This window comes from Mastacembelus armatus, chromosome 23 (genome assembly GCF_900324485.2).
Source record: "Mastacembelus armatus chromosome 23, fMasArm1.2, whole genome shotgun sequence".
Taxonomy (NCBI): domain Eukaryota; kingdom Metazoa; phylum Chordata; class Actinopteri; order Synbranchiformes; family Mastacembelidae; genus Mastacembelus; species Mastacembelus armatus.
In genome coordinates, this window is record NC_046655.1 from 6,599,662 (window position 1) to 6,620,589 (window position 20,928).

The 20,928-nt window shown below is 42.4% G+C and overlaps 1 protein-coding gene across 7 annotated transcripts; it reads right to left on the reverse strand.

Moving 5' to 3' along the window:
• Window positions 1-1,297: 1,297 nt before the first annotated feature.
• Window positions 1,298-19,451, reverse strand: usp15 (ubiquitin specific peptidase 15). Of its 7 annotated transcripts, XM_026326641.1 has the most exons (22): window positions 19,347-19,451; window positions 18,518-18,645; window positions 17,775-17,905; window positions 15,621-15,747; window positions 15,084-15,229; window positions 13,933-13,994; window positions 13,376-13,465; window positions 9,990-10,137; window positions 9,400-9,573; window positions 8,762-8,920; window positions 8,441-8,665; window positions 8,256-8,339; window positions 7,726-7,820; window positions 7,151-7,339; window positions 6,872-6,990; window positions 6,438-6,719; window positions 6,122-6,192; window positions 5,553-5,668; window positions 5,307-5,456; window positions 4,762-4,865; window positions 4,197-4,285; window positions 1,298-4,009 (listed from the first exon to the last, which is right to left on the reverse strand). In XM_026326641.1, the coding sequence occupies exons 1-22, from the start codon at window positions 19,433-19,435 to the stop codon at window positions 3,683-3,685; spliced, it is 3,105 nt and encodes a 1,034-aa protein (XP_026182426.1). In that variant the 5' UTR covers window positions 19,436-19,451; the 3' UTR covers window positions 1,298-3,682. The 7 variants fall into 7 exon arrangements, with proteins under 7 accessions (XP_026182426.1, XP_026182427.1, XP_026182428.1 ...); XM_026326642.1 differs by lacking the exon at window positions 13,376-13,465; XM_026326643.1 differs by lacking the exons at window positions 17,775-17,905; window positions 18,518-18,645; window positions 19,347-19,451 and adding an exon at window positions 16,924-17,071.
• Window positions 19,452-20,928: the final 1,477 nt, after the last annotated feature.

Consider the following 20,928-nt stretch of genomic DNA (forward strand, 5'->3'; position numbering starts at 1 on the left):
TCGAATTTCATCGCTTTAACGGATCGCAACAGGGGATTGTGTTCATTAAAAAAAAAAAAAACGACATTAAAACGTATTTTGCATGATAGGAATAATAACGAGAAAGCGATTTATCATCTGTAGATACAAGGCTGTGCAGAATTATATATAATATTTATTTCAAAACATCCAGTTAATGTCCTGAAACGCGCCACGTGATTTACGATTAACTAATATCGATCGCATGTATATATGAGATATTAGAAAAAACGTTTTTCATTGAAACGAGACAATAAAAAGTCCCAATAACTCACAGTCATTCCACATGAACGGAATTTTGTAGGATATGAGAAAAAGCATAATCCCACACCGACTCCTCATTCATCCTTCACCTTGCATCCAACCTGCAGCAGCCTCTTTTATAATCTACCGTCTGTTTCTCTGCGTCGGGAGAGAAAGTTGCAAATCCAGTGAAATTATAGCAGAATAAAATATGTAAATCCACGCCGGAGTGCTGCGCGATTTTCTCCGCTCCGTTCTCGCCGCATACGCCGCATGTCACGTAGGTGTGGGCAAATGAGTGGATCTGGCGGAGCGGCGTGGATAAAATTCGCGGGGGAACGTCAGGACGGGCGTAAGCACGACTAGAGATGAGAGAAAACGCGGAGGTCTCACTCTGACGGGTTCTTCGAAAACAAGAGCTTTTGAGAGAAGCTGTCCGAGAGCGCCATCAGCTGGTCGGAGCCGGCAGCATGTTATACAATTTGTGTTTTCAGCAGCTCATCAGGGGCGAAAAGTGTCAGTTGAACGAAATCACAAGGACACGGTGTGTAATGTGGCGGAAAATAGATAAAATAGATATTTGGATTCTAATTCTTCCATTTTAACTGGTATTTAGCACATGTTTTTGTGGCAGATTCTTTTTCTCTTTGAGGTGCAACTAACAATTATGGTCATTATCAATGTGTCCTTTAAAACAGTGTCAGGAAATAAAAGTTTAAAAATACCGTCACAATTTCACACTTCAAAGTGAAGTCATATATTAAAAAAAAAAGAAAAAGACATATTCTCACCTGATGCAAAGTGAACCCTGCTCCTCCACTGCAGCTCAGTACAAACTGCAAACATACCTGCAATAAAAAAATAACAGACACACCTCAGAGGGCTCTTATTTCTATCTACATGTAAAAGAATTTACAGTGTCTCCTCAGTCATTTTTGAAGAATAGACAGTGATGGCAGTCTAGTAAGAAAATGAGACAAGCATACAAATAAACAGTCCCAGACACAGGGAGAGAAAAGCAGAGCAGGACCCCCAGGACGCTTTACACAACTTTATTGAAGATTGTGTATAAATACACATGCACATTTCAAATGTAAACCCAAGTGAACTGAAGTGCAGCCAAACCTGGAAACCCTCATTATGTCATCATGCAAGGATGTCTGGATTATTTTTACAAAAAGTGTCCCAAAATGGCAGAACCATCCTTTTTTTTAAAAAATATCCCCTCCCTGACGAGAGCACAGGCAAGACTTTGCAAACTAGTGTGTACGTGTGGAGTCGAGCCACATTTCCCCCCCCGACATCTGAGGTCTTGCCAAGGTTTTAAATATATTGTCTGTTTATTATTAAATGCTTACATATAAATAAATAAACTTTATCAAATGTGCACTCACAGAGTGAACTCTTATGTACAGTATTGTATAAGCCTATAGTAGCAATCACATCTCACTCAGACACGATGGGGTGAGTCGCCGAAAAACAGCTGGAGTCCACTGAAGTCAAAGCACAGAGATGCTCAGAAAGGCATAGGGTGCACATCTAACAGTCTGAGGCAAATGATAGGTACGCCAACACTGATCACAATGGACGTAACAGGAAGAACAAAAAGCTGAACACTCCACCATGGAGAACAGAGCTTCATCGTGAGTTACATCGATGGAGGAGTATCCTGCAACGATCTGCCACTGTTATCATGATCCCGAAAGCTGAACGGCTTTTCAGGCGAACTCACCCCACAGTTTTCAGTTCGTCCCTCCCCCGCCCCTCCCTGCCACCCATCCTCAAAGCTCAGGCCCACAAAGAAGCGTTTCCCCCTCCTACGGAAAGGAACGCATTCAGCAGTACTCATTAATTCACACAACTAATATCAAAAGTGAACAAGTCCCTACTGTCACATTCAACCAAATCCAAGAAAAGGAGCCATTACAAAAGAAGGGGAAAACAAACGAACAAACATATCCGGCCCTATAAAGAATCCAAAGGTATTAACCACATACATCTGGTCAGTGTTCATTCCATTCAGCATACATTCTGGCCCTCTTGTGGGTTTGTAAAAAAAAACATCTATTTGAAATGATATGGCTGCGATATAACAAGCAAATCAGATTGACATTCTTGCTGGCGTGATGGTGCATGTGGAAGGGGGCCGTGAAAAAAAAAAAAGACGGTGTAATAATGCTGGTGCAAAGAAAGAAAGAAAAAAAAGGCGACTGGTGAGAGATTAAGAGTTAAGGCAGCGGTGATCCAAACAAGACACGATGCATTCTGATGTCAGCGAAATCACCTGTGGTCCTAATCTCACAGTGCCTCCAACAGGACGAAGACCGCAGAGCCACGGTAAAGCTTTTAACACTACCAATGAAGTACAAGTTAAGGGGGAGAGTTGAAGACACTCATGTCTGCCAGCTAACTTAAAAAAAAGATATTTGCTGGAATCCCTTCATGCTATATTGAGTTCATTAAGACAGAGAGCTTCTGGATTTTAACACACTTCTTCATTCCTGCAGCTAAAATATGCACAAATACTAAATGTTTGGTTATTATGCAAAGTCAGCTGGGTAACATCTCTATCCTGCTTTATTTTAGGTTTCTAAGAAACAGAAATGATCACTAGAAGAGACCAAAGATAGCAAAAGCAGGACCTTAAAGGTTCGTACCCTTATCTAAAAATGCAAAATCACACAGCAGCTCAAAGCTAGGACAGTGTGGCTGTTTGACCCACAGCTAATGGAGCCTCTTCTCTTTAAGTCTAGACATTAGACACCACTGCCTTCCTAAAGGCAGCTTCCTAAGATTTTTCTGTCAGAAAGCTCTCTGAGGGATCAGTGTTAAACTGCAGCATGTCTGACAATAATTCATAAACAAAAGTGGATGGTCTGTGATTGTGCAAGGTCAACGTTTGTCGGCACATCATGAAGACTAAATATAATTCAGTGTTTAAAATATTTTAAAAACCTAAAGGATACTAAGGATACTAAGATGATATGCAAACAATGCATTGCTCTCAAAAATATCTTAAAAAAAAAAAAAAACACAAAAAGCTGAGGGAGTCAGAGAGTGGCACTGACATACCATGAAGCCTCGAAATCAATTCCCAGTGTTGTTCAGCAAGCTAATCCTAAATGGAAGGATGTGGCGACACAGACAGACACACACACACACTCACACACACTCTCCCACACACACACACACACACACAGTGATTCAACCACAGAGGAGGGCCCTGATTTCTTAGAGTTGCGTACGGTGGCAGCTCCCTGACCAAACAGCCGCCACCCCCACAGTGGCTCCGCCTGTTGATGGCTGAGTCCGAGCCACTGGGTGGGACTGGTTGCGCCCGCTGCCATGCTGTGTGTCCATATGGCTTTGGATGGAAAGATATCAGTCTCTCTCTCTCCATTTATCTGTGTCCACGTTTGCCTCAGTTGGTTTTCATGGTGACATCTCGATTGGGCGCCAGTTCCTCCTCTTCCTCCTCTTCATCGTGGACTCCCGGCTCGTTGTCGTTCTTCCCGCGCCGGTTCTCATTCAGGTCTTCCTCGTCGCTCTGAGCAGCTGCGCCGGCCGCAGAGGCGGCGGGCTTCCTCTGTTGTCTCTCCTCACCGTCGTTCTCCTCCTCTTCCCCGTCCTCTTCCTCTTCTTCCTCCTCCTCCTCGTCTTCCTCTTCTTCCTCACGGTCGAGAGCGAAGTAGCCGGTGCCTTTTACCGTGTCCTGGCGCTGGTAGAACAGCACGTAGCCTGCTTTGGACTGAAAGAAGACGCACACAAACACAGCTGATCAGAGACGCACACAGAATTCCCTTTGTTATGACTTATCCAGAAAAGGTTTTATTGTCCAAAACAGCAGGTTTCCAATTGCTGTATATCAAGAACTGTTCCAAACCTTCCCCCAACCTTCTCTGGGAGTAACATACTGTAGGACTGATGACACTCACCACTATTTGATCTTCGTTGGCGGGAGACACACTGCTGTCATCAAAGTTGTACCACTTTCCATCATCTTTGTTCTTAGCATAAGCAGTATCTGAGCAGGACCAGATTAAAAGACAGTAGTATTACACAGGTTTTATTCTTTTAGGTGTACTTTTGAACACTGACTTGCTGTGTTATGAAGTACTTTATAATGTGTTAAAGTGTAATTTCACACATTCAAAACTCCAGGAACAACTCGCATACAAAAACAACATCAACACATACAAAACTACACTGAAAAGCATGATGAGGATCTACGCACAGCACGCATCCAGCTTGTTATCCTGCTTCAACTGTTACTATCAGGTGTGTGACAGATGCCGTGTTTATACTGACAATGTTAAGTGTTGGTGTATAAATAAATATAGCCTAAGAAAAGCGAAGGTGAGCATTAGATTGCACACTCATATGAGTCTGCAAGCAAAACAAATTAACATACTATGATCATAATAATAATGTGTGTAACAAAAAACAGTTGTCAGATGTGGAAAAATGTGAAAAGCTCTGTGATGAGTATGGGAGTCTTACAGTGACCTCCACCCATCCCGCCGTAGTGGTTGGACACAGCGATGAGGTCATAGCGACAGGGCCCAGCGTTGGGGTTGATCAGAAACTCAGACATGTCCAGATCTCTGAGGGGAAAACACCAAACACATCATGCCATGTATGTGATGTGCATGGGGCTGTGTATAGCATCATGTTGAAAGCAGGTAACAACACAGCACAAACACCAGTAAAAACAAAAAAAGGCAGTTCTGTGATTATTATTTGGTTCCTGCATCATAATATGCAAATTTAAACACTGAATTATAGAAATGCCCAACAGCAGTGACCAGTGGTAAATGATCACCCATGAAAACCAACAAGACGAGCACATTTTACTGAAATAAATCTTTAAATCTTTGATAATAAGCACATACTTCACATGCATAAGAATGTATGGATATATATTTTTAATATGCTGTGCTGTGTCCAATGATGTATGGTGACCATGGGAAAACAGAAACAATAACTATTGCTGAAAATGCAGTGTTCTGCTCCAGTGATGAATGGCCTTTCCTCTGAGAGTGTACCTGAGTGGGAAATCAACAAGCGAGTCCAGTTTATCTCTCATGTAGCGGCTGTAGGAGAAGCGTTTGAGATGGACCACCAGCACTGGCGGCAGAGACCACAGGTCCAGCTTCTTCGTAGCCTGCTGGTGCTGCTTACAGTTCGGACAGTACCTACGGGACCGAACATCCAGTTCAGGTTAACAGGTAGCCACACATGTAGTGGTGCTGCTTGTACCTTGATTTGTCTGTGCAGTGAGTGTTCCTCACCATGGGTCCTCTGCTCCCAGTTTCTCCTTTGTGGTGAACAGTTCGATGCAGTCCTTCAGCTTGAAAAAAGCCTTCTTCTGAGGTTTGTACTCCATGCTCTCATGCTTGTCAAAGTCCTACTCTCAGTGACACACACACACAGAGTTAGAAAACACCTCTCATAGCACTGCTTTCCACACACATAATATTATGTCCCTCTCCAAAACTACATTTTTAAAAACTATTTTGAAACCTGACTTAAATTAAAATCTATGAGGGAGAACACATAACAGTGTTGCATTTACATTTCAGTTGTCAAACATGCTTATTCACTGAGTCTTGTAATGAGCAAATTGGTGGTTTTGACACCATTTTTAAAGATGCACTGGCTCCCAGCCATCAAACCTGTGACCTTTTCAGTACAAGCTTGTCACTAGGACTCGCTGCTGCTTCTGTCTAGGCCACGGTGCCATATTTCATACCACAATGGGAGACTGCTTTTGTGCTAATATGTGACCCAGCTGCTCTGCTACACTGTAAAAAGTGATATCTGTGTCAGAGCACATCCTTATTTCTGTTATTGGCTTTACCTCGACAACAGTCTCATCAAAGTATTTCTTTTTGATCTCCGGTTCCCAGTCCAAGGAGAGGTAAGAGCGGTCTGTGAAAAGGTGGGTAACACAAATCTGATGAGTCATCTCTAATTTTATTGTACATTCATACCACGTTCTCTTATTTCATTCACATTCACAGGATAATTTGTAAACATATGAACACCACTTGAATGTTGGTTTACAAATCTGTTGATACTCTGCTTGAATTTTAAATTTGAGACAATTTTTTGAGGAAATTTAATTTTCTCTTAAAATTTATTCTTAATTTACCCGTTTCTTAATAAATACCTACCACTTAGTCGGAGGTGTCCCTCATCAAAGCGGATCTGCCTCGTGTCCTCCTTGATGAGTGAGAAATCTGTTTTGCCCATGTTATTGAACTGGAATGTAAAAAGTCTCTTTCTGGTGTGCCCAGCCGTCTGGTGGCCTTTGGTGGAGTTCTGTGGACCAACCACACCGTTCTCCAGCTCGTTGTCCCCACCCACAGAGTCCTCTGATTGGCTGTTGTCATTCTCAGAGGGCAGCTCCTGATCCTGACTGGACTCATCGTCCTGTTCGTCAGTCTCCATCTCGCCTGGAGAACGACACAGCAGTTTGTCAAACACCTCTGAAGCTTCTAAGGAATAATAACTTTCAACAACAAATGCTACACGGTACGAGTAAAAGCACTGCAAAAGGTAAAGGTTTATGGAAAATATTTCTTTTTTAATGTATCTGTGCACTCACTCGGTGACCCCTCTTCCAGCAGTCCATTAGTGGCATTACCATTGACAGTGTGTTGTTTGGATGACTGTGTCTCTTCACAATCCTCCTCATCCTCCTCTATTGAAGATCGCACAAACCGGCTGCAAACACAAAACCATTTCTATTTACAGCTACTTTTGTACAAGGAATTTTTCAAAATTATAATATCATCATTCTAAGATCTTTTGGATACTGCTCAAGTGACTTGGGCCAATTTCCCACAGTAACTGTATTTTTAGACACAGAGAAACATGGCCCTACCAGAGGCGCAGGAGCAGCATGTTGTAGAGTTTGTCTTCGCTGAGGGTTCTGGGGACAGCGATGAGGAAGGGCTGTCCGAACAGCGGCGTGCTGCTTTGGTTGTAGCCCGACTGTTTGTACTTCTCCCTAAGGTGCACTGGGATCACAACATGGTCTGTGTCCTCCACCCTGTTCACCGCCACCTCAAATCTACAGAGAGTGTCGTCAGTTTTGAGTTGACACAGAATAAGCAGCAAGAGTGACCAGTGACATTCTCATTACTGTATATCTATATCATTGGAAAATAAAGGGACTTAAATTGGTGGACAACCAACTAGAGTGTGCCTTAAATCTCTCAAGTCAAACATCAGTCAATGAAGCACACCCACATAAATACATAGGGAAGTGTTGAAATAAACCATAACTGAAGCTACTTAACAAGCTTAAAGCTACACTTTTGACAATATACAATTAATTAGAGAGTCAAAGATTTCACATGAATACGGCCTGGTTGTAATCATACTTTAGACAGGACCGTTGCTATAATCGAACTTTAGAGAACAAGAGCTCGCTTGTTATCCAACACTGACACTCACACATAGATATCATCTCTCTCCATGATGCTGCTAAGGTTCTCATTGGTGGCGAAGATCCGGTGGAAACGGTGGTTGTAGATGTCAGTTACAATCATCTGGGAGATAAGAGACAGACAAAACACAGCCAAGAAAAAATGATAAAAATGGCTGAACTTGCATGAATCTATCCCTAAGGTTATTTATTATATTTAAGATTGTAAAAAGTTTTTTGGACTTAATTAACTGGTATGGGATCCGAGTTGCATTACCCTCAAGGTAGTTTTTGTGCTTAGAATGCATGAATTATAATTGCAGAATTTAAAAAAAAAAAAAAAAAAACTGTCGCCCTTTGTATTTATTTTTCTCTCATCTTTTTATTCAGCTCCCTATTCTCATCTTGATCTAAGAAAAAGATACTGCATTTTCCCCACTGGCTGCTGAAGCTGGGTGGGCACTGACAATCTATTTTGGTCTGTGCTCTCTGAGAAGATTAGTCGGTATTATAGTGTGATGTTATTAACACAGCAGTGAGCTGAGTGTGATGTTTATACCTTCTCAGCAGGCACCCCAGACAGGATGGAGAGGGAGGTACAGAGGTCAGAGATGTAGCCCACCTTTGGCACCGTGAGCTTGTACTGAAACAGAAACACATGGCTGTTATCTACTGCCTTCACATGAAATCATAACACTTTGGTACTATGCTTGCAGGTAACATGCATTTCTATTTGCATGTTACCTGTGTGGGTTTGGTCAGAGGGTCCAGTCTGACCAGATACACCTCCAGTGTCCGCTCCTTCTTCATGGGAAGTGGCAGGGTCAAGTAGCAGAAAGGGTCGAAAGTCACAGAGACCTTGGAGCACACAGGACAGACCAGGGTGGACTTGAAGAGGCCGTGGAAGATGTCCACTATGATGGAGTCATTTCTCTTTATGTGGTTCTCCCATGCCTCCTCTGCCACCACCTGTGACCAACAGCATAACACAGAGCAGCTTTTAAAACAGACTGTGAAAATTAGAAAGTTTGCAAAATGAAAATGAACCCAATGCTGGTCTCTCACCTTATCAGGCCTTCCATTAGCATCCTTGAGCTGGATGTAGGGCTTCTTCCTGATGCGGTTCAAGTCTTCATGAAGGCCGTCCAGGAGGAAGGCCAGCAGCTCATGGGAGTCCTGCTGCTGGTAGCCCGAGAACTGGGGGGCAAAGCGGCCCACCTGGGTCTGGACCGTGGGAAAACACAAAAATGTAGAAGCACAAAACGCAAAGAAAAAAGAAACTCTAGGACACATTCTGCTCAATACTCGAAACCCATAAAATGAAATTAGGTCTATTCTCACAATCACATACTTAGGTGCTCTCAGCAAGAGTCGAGCAGTTTTAGTGTTATAGACTGAAGAGTTCCTCCCAAAAATACTATGCTCCATATACTCATGCACTGTGTTAGCCACATATTTCTGATCTTAGGATTACCAGCCATTCAGAGATTTAGGTCTAACAGATATTCAAAGATTAAAAATGTTGATTTCCTCATTTTAAAACCTTTAACACACCCACACAATCACAAAAATCAGTTGGTTCTAGTAATCCACAGGCTTATACACTGGTATGTCAGGCCAAAATAGGTCTGCTCCTTTTCTTGTTTGTAAATGTACTGTATAAAAAATGTTCAGAGAATATCATGTGTTTCCCAGATAGTCACCTTGAAAGGCCTCGGGGTGACATAGCTGTATTTGCCCGACCACAGCTGCTTGATAAGCTCTGCGTAGGCTCTGGCAATCTCCCCCTTCATGCCCAGCGGGTTGTCCTCGTTCAGCTCATCTGTGTACTTGTCTTTGAGGAAGTACTCTGTCAGTGGAGGGATATTGCTTAAACACTGAGGGGGGCACAAAAGCAGGAGAGGACAATAATTAGCAGAGGAGGAATTTGGGCTCTTCACCAAATCTGCTTTTCAAATGCAGCGTTCTTTATTTAATTCCATGTCAAAATATACACTTATACTGATGGTGACAAAAAAAAAAAAAAAAAAACGTGCTGGCCAACCAGCCTGCAGAACAGCTTCAATAATGCAATTAGTTTTTACATACGTAGCACCATGATTTGGGGAGATTTGTCTCTCCAGGCACAAACCACGAAAGCATCCGTATTCAACACATTCATATACATCTAGGTTTATGAGCAGTCACACATATTTCTGCACAAATTCCTCTAGACTCTTGTGAACAAAATGTTGAAATAATTTAGTATATTTTCCTAGAAGTGTGCAGAGCTCCCTGATGACATGCTTGTTACCTGCACGGCAGAGTTCATAAAGCAGGTGTTGCCCAAGTTGGAGAGTCCACAGAGGCCTGAGCGCTCACTCTGCCTGCTCTGATCTGAGTAATCATAGCTGTTGCTGTATGGGTGGTAGGATGAAAGACTGTAGCTCGAATTCTTCACACTGTGCAATAAACATACAAATGCACAAAAAGGCAGGTTATATAGGGTTGGGAATACATTGGTTAAAATTCTACCAGCTAAGAAAATGTCATGGGAATAATATTGTACATGTAAATGTAATACAAGCACTGTAATTTTATCAAGGTTAATGCACTCAAAAGACTATAAAACACCACAAGGTTATACTCTATCTTCTTTCCAACCACAGAGCAAACTACAATCCAAACCTATGGACCCCACAGAAAAGAGTCCCTCTCTAGACAAGCAGAGAGCTGCAGCAATCAGCCGACCTTTGGGAGGGCTGCAACACAGTGCTGGTTGTTTCTGGCTCCCACTGGTCAAGGGAAACCGCTGTGATGGCGGTGGAAGCAGTGGCCTCGCAGTTCAACACACGGTGGTCCACCCTCCTGCTGTCCAGCTCCACCGCCTCAGGCCTCAGGCACCACCAGCAACACAGGAGCATGACATCTCAGCCCCACCCCGGCCCATGCCAGCCCACATGTCCGCATGAAACTAAACAACCCGTAGCCTAGATGGGCTTGAGTTTGAATCCAGCGGATGCAAATCCTGGTTTTTAGAGGCCTGGGAGGAAAGTTCACCTCCAGTCATCCACTGTTGAGTCCTAATGTTCCCTCAGCTCAACTCAGCAGCAGGTTCGACTCAGTCCAGACCAAGTTTAGACCTACATCTGACTTTCAAGTCTAGCATAAGCCAACAACCAAACCACAGGCAAAATCACACTCTTTCCTAAAGCTAACTAAGCAGTCGCCCTCTTCTCTTCTCTTCTCCCCCCTTCTTCTTTTTCGGGCCCGACTACCTATCATCTTGTTATCCTCTGCCACAGATGTCCTGTCCTGTCCTCTGGTCTTCTGCTCCTCCCTCTGGCCTGCCTGCTGCTCTCTGCCGCTCTACGGCTACCAGCAGATATTTATAGCAGCATCAGCAGCAGCAAGGATGCTCAGGACTACTGCTACTGAAGCTAGAGGTGCACAGAAAGAGAGAGAGAGGGAGGAAGAGGCTGAGAGAATAAGGGGAGGGGCAGACAGTACAAAGGGGGGGGGGGGGGGGGGGGCTTAACAGAAGACAAATGAGATGGGGATGGAGGGAACAGCTGATCCACTGCATCCAGCTGAGGCTGCAGTATTCACAAGCTTGACTCCCTTAATTAGCTCTCTACCTCTCTACCTCTCTATCTTACATACATGCACACACATTAATACATTCACTCATGTCAACACACAGTTTACTTGCTTTTCTTACACTTGCACTGTAGCCCCCTCATCCCAACACACTAACAAATTTTTGCACTCATTTTCCCCCTCTTGTTAAAATGCACTCTGTGCCAATGTTAGTAGTGTTAGTAGTGAAGCACACACTCTGACACTCCCGCTTTCGTCAGCTTTAATATGCCATGGCAGTGTGCATGAAAGCTTTTAAAGGGGAGGGTCTAAATAAATAAAGTAAAAGGCAGAAAAAGGGGATGGTTTCATCACTGGGTGTGGAGATGAGGCAATGAGGGGAGCAGAAGGAGATGAAATGTATTCTGAAGGTCATTTAGACTGCAGAACATGTGCATCGCAATGAGCTCAAGAGATAGGAGAGGTAAAGAGACTGGTAGACATAGAGAGGGAGAGGGAGAGAGAGGGGGAGAGAGAGAGAGCGAGAGAGAGAGAGAGGAGGGGGCGGCCTGCCAGGTCCAGGGGACACTGCCTTGTAACAGTGACACTGCTGTTACAGAGTGTTGCTACTGAAGCTAAAGGACCAGGCTAAAACCGCAAAATCAAAAAGACAAGTGTTATGTAATGCAGGAAGACTTCATAGGAAAAAGAGGCCTCATGCATATTTGAGAGGAAATGACAACACTGGCACTACAGTGAATCAGGGACTGGGGAGCTGCTGGGAGTGAAGAATTTCCCTAAGTCATTCACTCTGCATCCCACAATCCACCAACACTGCGCAGAGAAAGATGTCTGCACCCTTTTAAACAAGAACTGGAATGACAATGTTAAACCATATTCCCAACTCTAAGCCTAGTAAAGTTATTTTTTACAGTACAGAAAGTAATTGTTGGAAGGAGAGATTGAGTTCACTTCAACACCTTCCCTCTTTATCAATATTGATTTTTTGGGTGACCTTTGGCTATTATTTCTCCATTCCAACAGCCTTAAGAAATGTGATGCAGAGTGTCTACATCTACGGGGCACACACACAAACACACTCCAGCATGCAGTAAATCCCACAGATTAAGTAAAAGGAGGGTACAGTGAAGTCTCCTGGACAGGAGAGGCAGAAAGCTCCACCCACAGTCAAGCAGTGCTCTCTACAAGAGGACTGACAGCACCCCAGGGCCCCACTGCTTTACAGGCAAACCTTCATCAGGCTCAATAGCAACGAACTCATAAAACTGACTTAAAGCTGAAATGAAACTGCACTGTAATTAATTTTGGCATATCTGATTATTATTTGAGAGGTTTTGGGGATTTGACCACACATGCAACACAACACTTGGATCACTTCTGTCTCTTGTGCAAAGATGGTAAAATACAATAAAGCTACTTCACCAGCACTAGAGCTGCACATTAAAGCATATAATGAGATTTTCATGAATTAACTTATACAGTAAGGGTGAAACCAAGACCTTGTGGGACACATTAACGGAGATAAAACAATTATCATAATCATGCAGCCCTAGCTAGAGCTCAATCAATCAGGGAGACAACCAGATGCTGACTGTTAACTAACATAATTAAAGGCTGACTAAGGCACCCAGAAGCACCAGCATCCATTTATAGAGAGCACTGCTGTTACTGAAGAAAACTCCAAAAAGATCAATCCCTGGTAAACCCATTGCCCTTCCCTGATATCAGCTATTACAACTGAAACTGCATCATCAGGGGATAGTTTTAATCCCCAACCCACAGCCAGAGAAGGGCCTGAACAAAGCAAAGTTTGACAAATTTCACACTGGGATACTGCTTCTATAGGTATGACTGAACTGTAGATTGTGTGAACAGAATGGCACTGAGGAAGAAATTGCATGGCTCAAACTGCATTCACTTCATTTAAGCAAGAATTTCTACAGATGTCTTTAGCCCACTACCATTTTATGAGTCCATTCGATTGGAAATTCCAGCCCAATTAATGTGAAGGTCTGCGCTGAGCTACACCTCCAGGCTCCATCTCTGGCTGTTGGCATCCGCGCCCACCCCTCAGCTATTCAACCCACTACTAAGCCTTACTTCCTGCTGTTGAAGCTGCTGTTATGATTGTTTGTGAGAGATGAAGGCGAGATCTTTGGCAAAGCAGAGAGATTGGAAGCACCAGATGACCTTCAAAAAGATAAAGAATAGATCATGAGTTAGAGTAGATAAAATAAGGAGCTGTTCTAAAAAGGTGTGCGAGCATCCATTAAATAAAACGGATGGATTAAAATAAATAGAGCGATATGTCAGCAAAAGAAGGTTAAGCAAAGTCATAGAGAGGAGGATTTTTTTTGAAGATGATGAGGTGCTTTAATGACATAGTAGAGAAACTTTCAGGCTTTAAATGTTGCAGTTTCAAATGGCAAGATGACTGAATGGGGTTTCAGCTCCCAGACACAGAATTCTGGTGCTGTGTCATTTCATATTACTTTGTTTTCCTTCAAAATGACCAAATAAAAAATACTAGCAATTTAATAATACACTGCCTATGGAGGATCTTTGAATACAGTTTGGAACCTGCAGTCCAGTTCTGTGGTCACTTCTTCCTTCAGCCAACAAACAAACATAAGCCAAAGGTTGTGGCATTCACTCACTTGGGTGCCGTGCAGCCCCGGGGCCATGTGCCATCCTCATTCTTCTGCTCTATTACAAGAACCTGTGGGGGACAGCACAGAGAAAACTGCTTATTTCTTTATTGCTTTAAAAACTATACTGTTTAAGCATTTGCTTATTTGCACTCTGAGCAAATAAGTTGCATATATCTTGACTTTTTAAAAGCACAGAGCTGGTTGAAAGCTGAGATATGTATTTTGAACTACAGGATAACAACCTATTACTGCTGCAGCTGAAATTTTTGTTTGTATTACATACAGGATGAATGAAATAGATCTATTTGTGCTTTGGTTGAGTAAGGATTTGTCCAAGGCAAACCAATTCTTTTCAGCTATTGTGAAGAGAAGAGCCTTCTGATCTGAGGTGGCTCATTGGAACCAGGCGGCTAAATTAACCTGTTTTTGAGTCAACTGTCAAGCAGCTGCCAGAGCCTGTGTGTTCATTACTAAGCAGCTTACAAGAAGAGGTTGAATCCCATGGCAGCTGAAAAATGTTGTGGGTCTCAAAGTTGTAACCATCTCATTAGAAGACACTTACTATATTGTCTCAGCACAACTTCATCTTGAATGTAAAGGGTAATTTAAAAATAACCCCATGAACAGGGTTATTTGCTGCTATTCTCCATTACCTCAGGTTTTACATTTGTTGTGTCTCTCGCTCTAACAACCCTGTGTCGAGTTCTTTTTGGTGCTTAAAATACCCTGGAGAGAAATGGAGCAGACCGTAGGAGCAGTAATAACATTAATGACAAGAGTACCACCTACAGAGAGGTACCTTTTAAAGAACAGAGCACCAAAAAGCAGCAGCACCATTTATTCATTTAGTTGTTGGTTGACTGAACGTGATACTGTCATAAGTTATTGTGCCCTCTGCTGGTCATGATAACCTGTTGGATATAATGGGAATTCAGGGGTCTGACGGGCAGAGAACACAAATACGAAAAAATAAAGAATCCAATTATTGAAGCTTAAGCTTATTTTACTTAAAAGCTGACTACATAGCGAATTATATTTGAACACCTTTATGTTGATTTTTTCAAAATATTTGATCATTTTCAGGAAAGAAATTCGACAGGATGATATAAATGTTATCACATTGTAAAAGTTTCATGACAAAACAGAAAATGTCCTACCTGTCCTTGGTAGAGGCCAGCATCTTGGATGGTGCTATCAGGTTTATTGAGAGGCTCAAAGGTGTTGCTCATGTACCTGTTCCACAGCCTGGTCTCCTTCTCATCAGGGATGCTAAAAAGCTTCCTCATTTCCTTCTCTATCATGTCTGCAGCAAAGGGTGAATATTATCACAAAAAAGATTAGATTAGTGAGGATTTTAAAAGTTAAAGACAGAAATAGTCAGGACTTCACCTATGCTTAATTGTAGAAAGGAAAGTGAAGAGACTCCATAACAGATCTTCAATCACAAAGCAAGAGCTGATCACATTTACTACCACTGTGTAATTATTATCTTTTGTGACTGTGAACAGCATGTGTCTGAATGTGTTTAGGTCTATAAATCTTCTGTACTTTATCAGCAAAAGCATAACAGTTCTAGTCACATTTAAACCATTTTCTTTGTGTGTCCAGAAAAAAACTGAATGCAAAGTAAGATCAATGTTATATCTTATATGTTATATCTGAGTTCATGTGAACCTAGTGTTACACAGGCCTACCTATTGTGTCAGCTTTACTGAAGCGTCTGGTGATCACATTGTCCATGTTGCTGTCTTCACAGAGCTTCAGTTCCGTCAGGTACACCTCCACCTTACAGTGCTTCACAAACATACCCTGTTCCACCACCTGAAAAAGGTATTTTCATATAGTGACACAATTTAATACCAAAACCATGATTAATTAAAAACAAACCATTTGAATATATGCAAAGTAATATACACCATATAATTCTTAATACTGTCATTGGACTTCATTAGCTGAACACTTGAAAATTAAACATGATGAAGCATGGGGTAAGGCAAAAAAAACAGGACAGTGTAGTAAAGATAAATCTCTGCTGTCACCCTATATTAACCTGTGAAAGTCCTTAAAGCAGATGAAAAATAGTCTCATGCTTGTCACAATACAAAAAAGCATTTTTCAGTTTGGCAGCTAGCAACATAACCTATCAAAAAGACAATGTGACTGGGCATGGACAAGCCTGCAGCTGAACAAGCCAGTCAGATGCAGCGCTCATTTTATTTTGCTATCTAGCATTTTTATCTAGCTGTTGTCTTATACAGCAAATTTAACAGGTAAATAGTGTGTTGTACTAGCTCCTGTTTCTACTAGATAACAAAGTTGCTGCCCTGGTTGCCACTTATCCAGTGTCCTGATAGGAGCAGAGCGAAGTGCTCAAATTAGCAGCACCTCGTGGAAACAGCTGAGGGGTCCCAGCCTATTTATTTCATCGCTGAGCCAATCCCCTGAAACACACACACACTCACTCACAGAACCAACTTCACAAATGTCCCTGAGAACCTGCAGTAGTCATGCAAACACACAGGGCTCAGATTTTCGCCCCCAGACACTTGTCAGCTCAACCCCGAATCCTGCTGTAGGTCCATCCTATCCTTCAGCTTAACACCCTTGTGTTTGTAAGTTCAATGCAAAAAGCCTGACTCATCTCGAAACTGACAGAATTTCTCAAATCAGGGCTGAGCCAAAACCATTTACCCCACCCACCCCCTCCTCCCATACTGGTTATGCCTCTCGCACTCTGCTCAGAAGCTTTCACGCTGCTTCTCTCTGTGTGACCTCAGCCGGCATTCCTCCACTTCAACAAACAAGGACACACAGGAACACTTCACCGGTGTTGGCGGTCAGAGCAGAAGAGGACAGCAGAAAACATATCGTCAAACCGAAGACTGCAATCTTCCTAAATCCTTTTTTAACACTGTTGCTCCCACTGTCCCTCAGGACGACAATCTCGCCCAAGAAACAGGAAGTTAAAAAAATAAAAGAGCAAAACTAATAATGAACCTCCTGCATGTTGTGTCTCGCAGATCGCTCCATGTAGCTTTTCAGTCATCCAGAACATTGCCTGAAAATAGAAACCCTGCAGCTACCCGATACATCCCACAACATACATGGCAAAAGGGGAGGGTCGATGGAAAGAAGGAGAAGGAACAAGAGAGAATGATAGAGACGGAGGGGGAAAGGACCCTCTTCTCGTAGCCATGATATCATGACAAGTGGGGATTTGATACTGAACAGGACCAGTTGTAGCCGCCATTGTGAAATATTAAACTGCCCAATCAACTGTAACCACACATACAACCATAATGTTTGCAGATACTTATTAACCCAAAAACAAATAATTGCGGCTTATGACAAAAAAGAATGGCAAAATGAATGAAAAGTGCCAACACTGGTACTTTTGTACCTTTAAATGACAACAGTAGTTTTTATGTTTACACAAACGCCCACAGGACTCCATTACAAAAAGAAATGTTTTACCTGACTGCGTTTTCCTATTCTTCTTGTTCTATCTATTGAGCAGCAGTGAATGCTCATCAGTGTTATCAAGAACACAATGCCCAATGTCAAAAAACAGCCATTTCAGTGTTGAGCAACATTGGTACAAACCTGAAGTTTCTATTTACAATTATGTTTCATTTCTGAAATCTTGATGTCAAATGCTCTTACAAGCACATAATTCTTCCTTTCAATCTCACACAAGCCACAATACACACCATAGCTCGATAGCCACAGCCACTACAATGCATCACAGAAAAGCATTTTTGCTGGTTTAAATAGCCCTATTGATTTGATTTTGACTGCAGTGAGCTCTTCATATCCACTAAGTCTTATACAAATGTCTGATCCCCTACCTTGCGTGCAATTGGCTCTTGACCCTCTGTCAGTCCATACCAGCTGACAAGCTTATTCCAGCCTTCTGTGGGGACCAGGATGTAGTCCAGCTCATCGATGAGGTGCTCCTTAATGGCCAACACATCCCCATCTATAGGGAGGGAAGCAGACAAAGAGAGATGAAGGATGGTTAGTTGGACTACAATATGTGGTCAGTTGCACTGCTGACCCCTGTCTGACACAACAGAAAACATGAAAGAAAAAGGTATACTGGAGAGCTTTCTGTGAAACCACAAAAGCCTCATCTATACAGCTAATCAACAATGTTGTTTTGTTCCCTTTTGCTCTATTCTCTTTGTTACTACTCCCAGAATCATTAAGCTATACTGTCATAAGATCTACAGAGTATTTAAAATCAGAATCAGAATCAGAATGAGCTTTATTGCCAAGTGAGTGTGCACACACACACACAAGGAATTTGTTTAGGTACAGGGGGGGGTACTCCAGTGCAAACAGACATAAATACAAATGCTACAAAGGGTCAAACAGTAAACAGAAATGCTACAAAAAACTAAAAGACTAAGAGAAAAATGCACAGATAACCTGAGAAACAGGATGAAAGGGGAACTAATTGGTGTGCAAAGAGCAAAAAGGTGCAAGTGTCATAGTGCAGGTGGTGGAAGGGAATGGTGGAGAGCTACGAGATATACTCCTATTTATGATAGATGCTAACAGTAATAACCTGGGACATTATCTGTCTTACCTCTGAGGAGACCAGAGTTATCAACTGGTCCTGGGTAGACATTCTGGTCACCCATCTGGTACTTGTCCCAGCTGTCATACCCCACATATTTCTTCCATTGTTTAAACCAGTGACTATCCACCAGGTACCTGTAGAGGAGGCATACAGTAATGCGTCAGCTCTGCTAAATCAAGGGAGCACTGCCAATCAGTTTAAGATGAGCAAGGGACAAGCATCCGGCCTCAAGGTGTATTTCTTTTCACGTATTCAACAGCAGTACTCCAGCAGGTGAAGGCTACCTTGCGGTCAGTAGCTTGAACACTACACAGATTGATAGTTGTAACAGTAGCTCTGTGGAAGCGGGGTTGAGTTCAGGTTGCGGCACGCCTGGCCAGCTGGCTCTGTGATTTTGACAGGTGCTTTTTTTCCGACTCCGCCCTGCTGAAGTCTACGAATGAACCCACTGACTGGCAGACCGCTTGGAACTCCGGTAGCTTAGCCTGCTAGCGCTTAGCCTGCTAACTAGACAAGACTAACGATATGAAAACTCACCGAGACAATGTCATTAGATAAAAAGCGCGGTGGTAATTAGGGTGTGGTGAGTATAACAGGCAAAATAAAACATTTAAACGATATGTGGGGTGTGTTGTTCTTCATTGACAGTCTAACCGCTGGCGTTAGCTCAAGCACCGCTAGCCTGCCAAGCTGTCACAGAGTCCCGTTAGCTTCGAGCTAACTGTCAACACGGCCCGTCAGCTCGGCATTCTCATCCTTCATGGCGCTGACAGCCTCGGCAGAGCCAGCCCACGACCCGGCAGCATCTTTGAAAAGGCTTCAGCCCAAGTCTTACCAGGTGTCTCCCTTTCTTAGCTGTGTTTTCAAGAGTGCCGCGACCTCTCCTCTCTGGGTATCCAGATCAGCCGCTCCTCCTTCCGCCATCTTTGCTCAGACATCGCCCGTTGCATGGTGGGAACGTGCGGGACGTCAGTGGGGCACGGAGAGAGTGACGCCGCTGTTTCAGCCAATCAGCATCGACGACAGGACAGGAGAAGCATGACACCCAGTGGCAAAGTTATTCTAGAAAAAAACCCCAAAACTGCTCAATCACTGTGGCTTCAGTCTTATTGATGTGTAACTGTACCACACCTCTAAGTCTTTGTCCCTCCTTTATAGCATTTGTCATATTTAACATCCTGTATCAACTACAGTTTGATTTCTACATTTTATCAGACCTTCAGGGGTGCTCAGCCCCCAAGGTGAATGTGGCATTTATACAGGTCACTCTCCCAGGGGTCTATGTGGGGAATTAAATCCTGCTCTCAACCTTTGTCTCCATCACTGTCCTCCTCTCTCCTTCTCTGTGCTGTCAAACAATAGACAATACTGTTTACAATAAAGAATAGCAAACCTAACATCCTAACATCATAGAATCTAGAATTGAATAAGCAATATTAATTGATCCATATTAATTTATAACATTATTCTAATGACATATTGGGTTGCTTTGGGCAATGCAGTCAGGTAACGTCATTTTCTTACCTGAACCTGGTTATTGTCTTTGAAAAAAAGTATATCCACATATCAAAGAACAGATTTCCTGTTACTGAGGGTTTACCCAGTGCTTAAATTCACTGTCCATAATGTGTAACTGCATAGCCAATGTGTGTAATTCCATCCTAAAAACAGCATGCAACTTAGCAATGATTTGCTAATTTATAATATGCCATGAGCACTGTGCAATTGCTATTTCATAGCACTTCCACTAAAATAATAAAGTGCATCAGTTTCCTGGCAAGTGTGCAGCTAACTCAGCTAACATTGTTTGACAGTATTCACAGCATGGAGCTGTAACCACACACGTTCTAAGTCACAGTAATAACAACGCAGTGTTCACAGTCAGAACAGGCAGCAGCTGTATTTGCTTTTCAACTACATTTCTTTTACATGTGTGGCACATTTGCAAAATTAACACCTTGCAAAATCTGACATTAGTTAATAATAGGCCTAATGATTAATAACTATTTTAATAAGTAAGACAGTACCAGAAGCACAGCACCTATAACATGTAAGGATGTTATGATGGGTTTTGAGTTTGGGTTTTGATTGTGAGAATTAGTTCTGAGTAGTCTAAAATATGGCACAATCAATAATGTAAAGTTATACTATAGAAAGTTAGTATTGCCTGTCCATAGGTCCTAGTGTTGTCTCATAATGCAACTTAATTGCATCTTTTTTTAGCGTCTCCCTGTTTGTTAAATCCTAATGCCTTTCAAATTCAATGCTTACAGTTTGTAATGAGGAATTTCTGTTATGAATTTGAACATACTGTAATACCCTAATAACTTCTCAAACACAGAGAAGAAATGACACATTTTTATCTATTATTGTTTTTATTTATTTAAAAACATACATACAAGACCCACATTTATTTG

Coding starts and splice junctions, on each gene's coding strand:
- usp15 (XM_026326641.1), bottom strand. CDS start 19,435: ATGGCGGAAGGAGGAGCGGCTGATCTGGATACCCAGAGAGGAGAGGTC. Junction 8,340..8,440: donor CTCTGACCAAACCCACACAG/GTAACATGCAAA, acceptor TTTCTGTTTCAG/TACAAGCTCACGGTGCCAAA. Junction 4,866..5,306: donor CTTGTTGATTTCCCACTCAG/GTACACTCTCAG, acceptor TTTTCCCCTCAG/AGATCTGGACATGTCTGAGT.